The following is an 11,185-nucleotide window of genomic DNA, read 5'->3' on the forward strand; positions in this document are numbered from 1 at the left end:
GCGCGCGCCGTCACGCCCGCCGCCGCCGGCCCCGCCGCGCCCTGGGGCCCCGCCGCGGCCTCCTCCGCGCCCTCGGCGCCCGCCTCGGCCGCGCCGTCGTCCTCGTCCTCCTGCGGCTCGCCCTCGGGCTCGGAGATCCGCGCGGCGATCTGCATCTCGAAGATGGTGTCCTCGCAGAAGCTCACGAAGAGCTCCATCTTCTCGGACTCGCCGCCCTCGTTCACCACGTCGAAGATGAACTGGCGCTTGGACTCCTTGACCTGCGCGCGGGCCGGGGGCGCCACGGGGTGAGCGCGCGGGCCGCCGAGCCCCCGCCCCGCGCGTGTGACAGCGGGCATCTCACTGAATCCCCCCCAGCGATCCTAGACGAGGGGCTCGGCTCCCCATTTCGCAGCTGGGGACATGGAGGGCCTAGCAAGTCACGTCCTCAGGGTGCCGCCGCCGAGAGGTGGCAGCTGACGGATTGGAGTCCCGGCAAGCTGACTCCGGAATCGAGGCTATTCGCTCCTTTGAGAGATGGAGCGTAGTGGTGGAGGGCAAAGGTTCCGCAGCCGGGCAGCCTGTCTGGGTTCCAACCCCGATTCTGCCACTGAGTAGCTGGGTGATTTAGACGCACCTCTCTGGGCCTCGGTTTCCCCCCTCTGAATTGGGGGATAATAATAGGACCTCAGTTATTGGTGTGAGGATTCAGTGAGTTGAGAGATGCTGAGAGATCAGAACAGTGCCCGGTGCCTAATAAATGCCACATAGTGCTCGCTGTTATCATAGGGCTGCAGAGTGCTGGAGGTCCACGCTGCATACATGGCCTCGGGCAGAAGGAGAAAGTGGGAATGGGAGGGGGTGAGCAGGCAGAACTGGGGGTTCGGAGGAATTAAGAGAAAGAGTGTGCATGTGGGGAGCACGTGAGAGGCGGGGGTTGGGGGGCTGGAGCTCCCACAGCTTGTACAAGGGTGTGAAGGGCCAGCGGTGAGCCGGGGCTTCCTGCAGGTGAAGGGAAGTGGCAGACATCCTGCGTGCAAGGATGGTGCAACCCCTTTTATGCCAGATTGGTGATGGTGGAGAGTATGCGATCAGGCCCCAAGGGACACAGGTCAATGTGCAAAATCTTGAGGGGTCCTGTGGAGTATGTGAGGGGTCCGACGTGCAAGAGCCTTGTGAGTGGGCACCAGGGACTAAGAGAGGAATCGGGTGGCGGTATAGGAGGATGTGGGAAGGATGCCACCGTGTGGGGCTCAAGTGTCCACGGTGGCCGTGGGCACATAGGGCAGCCATGCAAGGGCTTGGGGCCCAAACCGGAGGGGAGTGTTAGTGCTGGAGGGGCCTACAATTCATAGCATCAGTGCACGTGAGGCAGGCATGAATGTGCAAGGGGGACCTGGGAGTCAGTGCAGTAAGGCCCAGAATATGAGGACAGGGTTCAGTGCAGGACATGAGCCCAGGTGTGCTTGAGCCAGGTGTCACTGAGGAGACATGAGGGGTCCAGTTGTCGAGGGGGTGATGGGAGTGCAAGCCTCATGGGCTACAAGTGTGAAATGGGAAAGGGTGAGTAAGACCATGTGGGAGGAATGTGCAGGTAAGGAACAAATGGGAAGTATAAGTGTAAGGGAAGTGCAAGAGAATAGGGAATGGGAGCTCCATGCAAGCTAAGTGTGAGGTGGGCTGGGGGCGTGCCAGAGCCACATGAGTGTACCCTTGGGGCAAGTGAGTGTGTAAGGGCATATGAGAAGCTGAGACAGGCCACATCAGGCCGAGGATAGGCCTGGTACCAAGAACACTCGGGGGCTCTTGGGGGTGCGTTGGAGGGTGATCCAAGTGTGCACGGGTGATCATGGGCATGCCAGACAGGGCATGCAGGGGGTGAATAAGTGAGGGGTGGACAACCATATAGTGTGCTGGGACTGGATCCTCGGGGTGAGTGTACAAGAGGTGTGCACCCACACGTGGACCCCGAAGAAGTGGACATCGTGTGCTGGGACCTCAGAAAGCAATTGGGGGCACGTGATCGTGTTAGGGGCAGGCCAGCATAACTAGGCACCCCAGAGCCTCCAAGGTGAGTGTGCAAAAGAGACGGCATGAGTAGGCCAGGGCCTAGAGAGGGCACACCAGGGGCTACTGGGAAGATGAGCAAGGGGTGTATAACCACGTATAACCAACGTGTTCCATTACGCGACGGCATGGGTGTGAAGAGAACTACAAGGACACACGAGAGCTCCCAGCGTGAGGGTGCAAGTGGCAGGCATGGTGTTCAAGCAGCCAGTGGGGACAGCACACGCCGCTGTATGTGCGCGGGGTGTCCATCCATCCCCGGGCTAAATCTGCAGGAGGCGGGCAGGGGAGACCCGGGGATGTGCAAGGGCACCGCAGGGCCCATAGCATGGGTACAAAAGGGTGGGCATGGGCTTGCGTGGGCAGAGCAAGAGCCCCCCAGGGCCTGCCGAGCGGCCGTACAAAGCGGGTACCTGCCCCCGTGGGGTCCAAGCGTGCAAGGAGCATGCGCTGGAGCCGCGGGAGGCGAGCATGCACGTGCGCAGGCCGGCCAACCTGGGGCATCTCCCACTGGGTGCGGTTGGTCTCCGAGATCTCGAAGTAGATGCGCTCGATGCGGCGCGAGGCGCCCATGATCTCGATGCGGCCCAGGTAGGGCCGGAAGTACTCGAGGATGCTCTCCGCCAGCTCGAGGAAGTTGCGCAGGCGCGGGTCGTGGGGCACGTGCTCCGACAGGTTGGTCAGCAGCACCGCCACGTTGAAGCCGATGTCGCGGGCTGGCTCCTGGAAGCGGTTGGCGAACTCCTCACAGTTGATCATCTCGTTCTCGTCCGCTTCGGAGCAGGAAAGCAGGAACTGGATTTCGGGGCCCGTGAACTGCTTCTGGCTGTCCATAGCCTGGGGGTGGGCAGGGATGAGCGGCAGAAGTCAGAGAGGTCATAGCCTGGGGGCGGGCAGGGGTGAGCGGCAGAGGTCAGAGAGGTCATAGCTTGGGGGTGGGCAGGGGTGAGCTGGCCCCGGGGAGCCGTGGTGCTCTTCTTGAAAACAGTTATGGACTTTTCGTAAAGACAGAAAACTCCAGAATCAAAACCAGCACCCAAGGCTGAAACCCCGGCAGGTTGGCACAGATAGGGCTGTACCAGCTATCAAAATACCAGAATGCTGCATTTCCACAAAGCCGAGCCACCATCCACTGTAAGATACATCCCTTTTCCAGAGATGGTTAAGATGGCATTGATGAAACTCAGCACTTGTGTAGAATGGTAAAGAAGTGCTGCCCCAGGCTCTCCATGTGCTCTGCACACCTGCGGTCTACCCTCCCTGCCTGATGGCTCCTATGGTCTGTCCCAGAGGCTCTCTGGGTCCCTGTGGCTGCAGGCAGGGTCTGTCTAGTTGGAGTCCGGGAACTGGAAGAGAATGGAGCGGAGGCATTGCTCTCCCTGACTTCCTCCCTGAGCTGGTCATGTCTCTCCCTCAAAAGTCAGTCTTACAGCCCTGCCCACACAGCTTCTTCTATCTCCAAGTTAGGTAACTACCCTCTCCTCCAGGACAGCCCCTCCATGCTAGGGCCCCTGACTGATACATGTCTCCTTCTACCCCAAAGCTCCCCCAAGCCTCGTTTGGGCTGCCCCCACCCCTTTCCAGCAAGTACATCATTGACACTTGACATGGTGGAGGGCTCTGAATTTCAACTGGAAACAAACAGTCTTATGCCCATCACCCCCGAATTAAATGCTCATTTGGACATATTTTTCAAATACTATATATTTAAGAACTAAAACATTACAGGTATGATTGGAGCCTTCTGTGCATTCTTGTCCCACACCACCCCCCATGCCACCCCCAACTTCTCCCAAAGTAACCACTGTCCTGGAGATGATCTATCCTTCTAAACATGTCTCAATACTTCTACTACCTATATCCTGGCATTTTCTCATGAAAATACATAGTATCCTGCACATTTTTTTTATTTAAAGAATTGCTATTATAATCATATAATTTGAAATTTGCTTTTTCTACTCAACTATGTTTTCAAGATCTATTCATGTTGATATATGGATCAAACGAATTCATTTTTACTGCTGTGTAGTATTTTTAATAAATGCAACACCATATATCCTCCTGATAATGGACATTTGGGTTGTTTCCAGTTTTTTACTTTACAGACAACACTTTCATTGAACAGTCTGGTGCTGATCTCCTGTGCACTTTTTGCAAGAAGTTCTCTAGAGCAGTTTTTCAAATGTTTTGACTGCACTCACATTCAGAATGCGTTTTGTAGGGTGACTCCAGAGAAAGGGGTTCATGATACAATTCTGACTTTCGCTATGCAACACTCTCTGCAGTGTTCGATTCCATTTTATTTTTAAAGATGCTGGTCATGACTTCACTAAATTAATTTCATGACCCACAGATGAATTGCAGCATGCAGTCTGAGAAATGCTGCTCTGGGATATGAACAGAAGCGAAATCTTCCGGCTCTAAAAAGTGCTTTGTAGCCAAGAACTTTGCAAAATGCTTTCTAAATGAGTAACATGCTTTGCAAATCATGAAGGGCTGTAGAAACCACAGAGTGGGGAGACATAATCACACAGGAACTCCTCACCATCTACCCTTGCTGCACCGACCTGCCTCCTCCACTTATGATGCAGTGTGTCACTGTCCCTCATAAAAGACCCCCTCTCCATGGGGAGGCCTGGGACTCCATGCCCTCCATTCAGTCTTGGACTCTGCTTTTGTGATCTGCGGCTCTCTCTTTGTCATCATCCATTTGCCCACTCTCCTTCTTTTGAAATACCTCTTTATCTGACTGCTATGCTGGAGTCCTCCTTTATTCCAGACTTCTAAAGGTTGGGGGCACCAGGCCTGGAATCTGGCCCCCTTTCTTGGGATACACACCCTCCATGGAGATATCATTGAGGCCCAAGGCTCTGAACACTGTCCCACACCAAGGATCGCCCAATTTACATCTCAGCCTGAACTTCTCCCCAGAATCCAGACACTTAATAGCTGAAGCCCCTATCTGACATCTTTTTGTGGCTCTCTACCCTAAACTGGAAATGGTCTGAACTGAACTTTTGATTTCAAAACCTCTCCTCACTGTCTTACCCATCTCAGGAATAGCATCGCTCCCCACCCAGCTGCTTAAGCTAAAACCTTTGAGTCATCCTTGATTCCTCTTTTCTGTCTTACCACCCACAGCTGATTCATCAGCAAATCTGTCAGCTCTGTTTTCACAGATCTAGAACCTACGCACATCTGCCCCCTCAATGGTCCCACCCTGGTTTTTGTCCCGCATTCTCTCCCACTGGACTCGCACAGCAACCTCTTCCCTGTTCTCCCTGCTCCCCCTCTATCCCCAGTCTGCTCCCCCCAACACAGCCAGGGGACCGTATAAACATCTAAGGACACACCTCTCCCTGCTCAGAATCGTCCCTTGGTTCCATCTCATTCAGGTTAAAAATTCAAGTCTTCCCTGCACCCAAGCAGGCCCTGCACGTCTGCTGCCTCCCTCCCCTCTTGCACTTTACCTCTTCCATTTTCCCCATCAACAGCCCTCTCCAGTCATGCTGGCCCCCTTGCCACCCCTCTGGTTCCCACCTTTCAGCACTGAGACTTGCCGTCCCCTTTATCTGGAATGCCACAACCTCCCCACCTCCACATGGTATGCTTCAGCTCTCAGCTTCGATGCTCTTTTCTGGAAAGACCTCCCCCAACCACCCAGTTGACAGGGCTTATTCCACCCATGCTGTCTCACACACCACCCCGCTCACTTCTTTCAGACTACAGATTATAACCTGAAATTATTTTGTTTAGTTCTTTTCTTTTCTTCTTTTTTTTTTTTAAGAGAAGGAGGGGGAGGGGCAGAGAGAGACTCTTAAGCAGGCTCCATGCCCAGAGCTGTGGGGCTCAACCTCACAACCCCGAGATCATGACCTGAGCCGAAATCAAGAGAGTCAGCTGCTTAACTGACTGAGCCCCCCAGGTACCCCTTTTTAGTTATTTTCATCTGCCCCTTCCCACTGGGCTATCTGCTCTGAGGGTGGGGTCTCTGTTCTGCTTGCTGCCACACACAGTAGATGCTCAGGACACATCTGTCAAGTGAATTAAGCATCTTGAAAGCAGAGAAGACTTTGTCCCTTCATTACAATTTTTGAAAATTAAAAAGTCCTTTTAAAAATCCTGACCTTGCCTTTTAAACCATAAAGAAACCAAAAAGCATTGTGAAATACATATTTGTAAAGAGTCTGGGAATCCTATGAAGCTTTGTGTTTAGGAAACCATACGATGCTTGATAAATGGTCCCTCAGAAGTGAGAATATTAACAAAAATGGAAATATCATCATTTTGCAATCTCTAGTGCACTAATGTGCCTGGGTGTCAAACATCAGGAGCTGCTGACCTCACCAGAGGAGAGATAACAGGAAATGATTTGCCTCCTGATGAATGTAGGCAGCCCCACAGAGGATGTGCCAACAAAACAAACAGGTCCAAACCTGCATCTGATGGGCTTCTGACCTAAGTCTCAGTTTACAGGAAACACAGGGGAAGGAGGAACACACTACATGACACTATGAGGTTGCCTCAGCCCAATGGAAACTGTGGGAAACTCTACAAATGGGACACGCACTTTCCAATGAGAGCCAAGGGCCACTTGAAGCTGCTGAGCCCTTGAATCACAGCAGGTGCAAATTGAAATTTCATGCTGGATGTCAGAGACTTAGCATGAAAAAAAGAATATAAGATGTGGAATAGTTTTTTATACTGATTACATATTGCAATGGTATTTTGGCTATATGAGGTTAAATAAAATATATAGTTGAAAATGACTTCACATGAGTCTTTTTGCTCTTTAAAAGCAAGGGTACTAGAAACATTTAAATTATGCATGTTGCTCACAGTGTATTTTTAATTTTTTAAAAAAGTAAACTCTACCCCCAACAGGGGCTCAAACTCACGACCCCGAGATTAAGAGCTGCATGTTCTACCGACTGAGCCAGCCAGGCACCCTGCTCACATTGTATTTCGATCAGAGAGAGCTCCTCTTTAGGGCCAAACACCTGGGTCTCCAGCGGATCAAGTACAAGGAAAAGGAAAAGTGCTGGAAGGGAAGCAGTAGATACAAGGCGGTTTAAAGAAATAACCAGTTGCTGGGCGCCTGGGTGGCTCGTCATTAAGCATCTACCTTCGGCTCAGGTCATAATCCAAGGGTCCTGGGATCGAGCCCCACGTGGGGCTCCCTGCTCAGCAGGAAGCCTGCTTCTCCCTCTGCCTGCTGTTCCCCGTGCTTGTGCTCTCTCTCTCTCTGACAAATAACTAAATACATAAATCTTTAAAAATAAATAAAATTCGTTAAAGATTTTATTTATTTAAGTGGGGGGGAGCAGAAGGAGAGGGACAAGCAGACTCCATGCTGAGCACAGAGCCCAAAGCAGGGTTCCATTCCCAGACCCTGAGATCATGATCTGAGCCGAAATCAAGAGTCAGCTGCTTAATCGGCTGAACCACCCAGGTGCCCCCAGAAAACATTTCTTAAAGTATATGTGATATTTATGAGATTTGGAAATGTGAACATTGAGTAGATATTTGATGACTTAACAAACTGTGGATATTTTTTGTTTTCTTTTTTATTCCCTTTTTGGTTAGGAATGATAATGACATTATGGTTTGTTATTATAAAAGGAAAAGTCATTTTCCTTATAAAAGAAAAGTCATTTTTAAAAAATTTTATCCATTTATTTGAGAGAGAGAGAGAGAGCATAAGCAGGGGGAGGGGCAGAGGGAGAAGCAGACTCCCCACTGAGCAGGGACCCCCCCCCCAATGCGGGACTCGATCCCAGGACTCTGAGATCATGACCTGAGCTGAAGGCAGACGCCCAACCGACTGAGCCACCCAGGTGCCCCAAAAGAAAAGTCTTTTAAGACCATCTATTATACAATTCCATTTATATGAAGTGTCCAGAATAGGCAAATCTATAGAGACAGAAAGTAGATTAGCAGTTGCCAGGGGCCTGGGTGGGGGAAATGGGAAGTGACTGCTAAAGGGCACAGGGTTTCTTTTTTGGGGTGATTAAAATGTTCTAAAATTAGATTGTAGTTATGATTGCACAATTCTGTGAATATGCGGAAAAAAGCCCATTGAATTATACATTTTAAATGGATGAACTTATGAGATACACCCAAAAATATGTGCAGACTAAAAAAAAAAAAAAAAAAAAGGAAAAACCCAAAAAAAGTACAAACCAAAAAAAAGTAAATAGCCTGAAATGTGTCTTCAGCCACCAGAGAGGGCTTTCTAAACTGTAGTAGATGTTGGGTGGAATCTGCAAAGTACTTACTTATCAATGAAGACATACCTTGCAAAGTGTGAACTCTGTCAACAACAAAGAACTTGGGAAACCAGACAACAATGCTATACTTTTAAAATGCAGTATATATGAACAGAAATTCAGAAATAAACATCTGGAGAGATACAAAGTGGCTGTCAGGGGAAGTCTTTGGAGAGGTGGGATGAGAACAGGATTGGGGGTGGGGGCCAAAAGTGATCTCAACCATAGTGGTAAGTTCTGAGTTTCTTTACAAGAAGAATGTATTCTTGTATTACCTATTTCATTAAAAATAAGATATTTTAAGTGATTTTCTACATGAAAATCAAAGTATTCTTCATAGCCAACAAATATATAATAACACCATAAGCAAAGTCAAAAGATAAATGATGAACTAGGAAAAACAGGCGCAACTCCTATCACTAACAAAGTTATAATCAGCCTAATACACGAAGAGCTCTTAAAAATCAAGAAGAAAAATACCAATATCCCAATAGAAAAATAAGCCAAGGACATGGTCAGTTCACTGAACAGGTAATACAAAAGAAATAACAGAAAAATATGCTTCACTGCACCCATAACAGGAGGAATGTGGACTTAAACTGCACAGCAATATTGTTTTTCACCTATCAGATTGGCAAAAGTCCAAATATTTGACAGTGTGGTCTGGTGGCGAGGCTGTGGGGAACAGGCACTCTCACATGTTGCTAATGAGAGGGAAAAACAGACGGCAAAATTTGTCCAAATGACAAATGCATTTACTCTTTAACCCAGAAATCCTGCTTTTGGAAGTATATTCTTAGATATAACTGCACATAAAGAATGACATTATGTACAAGGGGATTCACTGTAGCCAGCATTGCTAGTGGTCCAAATGGGGCCTTCCTCAGCACACTTACCCCAACCTGCTGGAAATTTGCAGTACAAATTTACAATATCTGTGCTATCAACTGTACCTTTGTACAGTGCACAACTTGCACAACTGTCCATGAGTTGTAAAAGCAAAAGACTAGGAGCGAAGCAAGTGTCTGTCAACAAAGAATAATCAAAGAAACCATAATATATATGTAAGATGAAATACTGGGCACCTATAGAGAAATAATGAGGGCACTCTCTGATCTCCAGAATATATTATTAAGTGATATAGACCAGTGTATGTAGTTCACTGCCTGTTATGCAAGAAAGGAAGAAAATAACAAATTCTGGGGGGGGGGGGGGAACAACGATGCAAGGATACAAAGGAAACTAATGTTACTCACAGCAGTGGGGAGGTCGGGGGAGGGGGAAGTAGGCTGAGAAAGCAGTGGGAGTGAGACTTCCCACTTCATACCCTGTTACATTTTTGCTGTTTAAATCATGTGAATGTATTCTTTATTCTGAAACAAAACCAACGCACTTTTCAAGTTACAGATTGTAACTTTGTGACACAGAGATACTGAGCAATAAAATGTTGTATATATGACATCAAACCTTGTTATGTGTGAAGCCCTGAACAGTCAGCAGGGATCTGTACTGATTTCATTTTTTAAATTCATCTTATAACTCAATGTTCGTACCCATTCACCAACCTCTCCCTATTTCCTCCACCTCCGAGCCCTTCACACCACTCACTTTTCTATTCTCTGTTTCTACCAGTTCTTCTTGTTTTTTGAAGATTCCACATGTAAGTGATGCCATGAACTATTTGACTTTCTGTTTCTGGCTTTTTTCATTTAGCATAATGCCCTCCCGGTTCATCCATGTTGTTGCAAATGACAAGATTTCCTTCTTTTTAAAGGCAGAATAATAGTCCATTATATATCACATTCATAGGTTAGTTCCACACCTCGCTTACTGTGAATAATGCTCTAATGAACATGGGAGCGTGGGATATCTCTTCGAGACAATGGTTTTGTTTCCTTTTATTTATTTATTTTTTAAGGAGGCTCCACGCCTAGCGCAGAGCTCAACGTGGGGCTCGAACTCACGACCCTGAGATCAAGACTTGAGTGGAGATCAAGAGTCGGACGCCTAACCGACGGAGCCACCCAGGCGCCCCTTGAGCACCTCGTCATGTACCTGTTGGCCATTTGTGTGTCTTCTGAAAAATATCTATTCAGGTCCTCTGTCCATTTAAAAATTAGGTTATTTGGGGGTTTTGTTGTTGTTGTTGTTGCTGCTGTTGAGTTGTGTAAGTTCCTTTCATGTTCTGGATATTAGCCCCTTATCATATCTGTGGTTTGCAAATATTTTCTCCCATTCCATAAACCGCCTTTTCATTTTGTTGATGGTTTTCCTTTTCTGAGAAGAATCATTTAAAAGTTATGAATGAAGCTGGTGCAGCCAGTCTGGAAAACAGTATGGAGGTTCCTCAAAAAGTTTAAAATAGAGCTACCGTACCACCCAGCAACTGCACACTACTGAGTATTTACCCCAAAGATACAAATGTAGGGATCCAAAGGGGTACGTGCACCCCGATGTTTATAGCAGCAATGTCCACAATAGCCAAACTGTGGAAAGAGCCAAGATGTCCATTGACAGATGAATGGATAAAGAAGATGTGGTATATATATATACAATGGAATGTTATGCAGCCATCAAAAGGAATGAAATCTTGCCATTTGCAATGACGTGGATGGAACTGGAGGGTATTATGCTGAGCGAAATAAGTCAATCAGAGAAAGACATGTATCATATGACCTCACTGATATGAGGAATTCTTAATCTCAGGAAACAAACTGAGGGTTGCTGGAGTGGTGGGGGTGGGAGGGATGGGGTGGCTGGGTGATAGACACTGGGGAGGGTATGTGCTATGGTGAGCACTGTGAATTGTGTAAGACTGTTGACTCACAGACCTGTACCTCTGAAACAAATAATACATTATATGTTAAAAA

General features: G+C 48.0%; 1 protein-coding gene across 1 annotated transcript in view; it reads right to left on the minus strand.

The window, feature by feature from the left end:
* Positions 1-11,185, minus strand: part of RYR1 (ryanodine receptor 1) — a 107,691-nt gene that overhangs the window by 13,494 nt on the left and 83,012 nt on the right. The window contains exons 90-91 of the mRNA XM_021700963.2: positions 2,542-2,883; positions 9-260 (exon numbers count right to left, since the gene is read on the minus strand). Of these exons, the coding sequence (XP_021556638.2) occupies positions 9-260; positions 2,542-2,883 (594 nt within the window). The remainder of the gene's footprint in view (positions 1-8; positions 261-2,541; positions 2,884-11,185) is intronic.

This window comes from Neomonachus schauinslandi, chromosome 16 (genome assembly GCF_002201575.2).
Source record: "Neomonachus schauinslandi chromosome 16, ASM220157v2, whole genome shotgun sequence".
In the NCBI taxonomy this organism is placed as follows: Eukaryota; Metazoa; Chordata; class Mammalia; order Carnivora; family Phocidae; genus Neomonachus; species Neomonachus schauinslandi.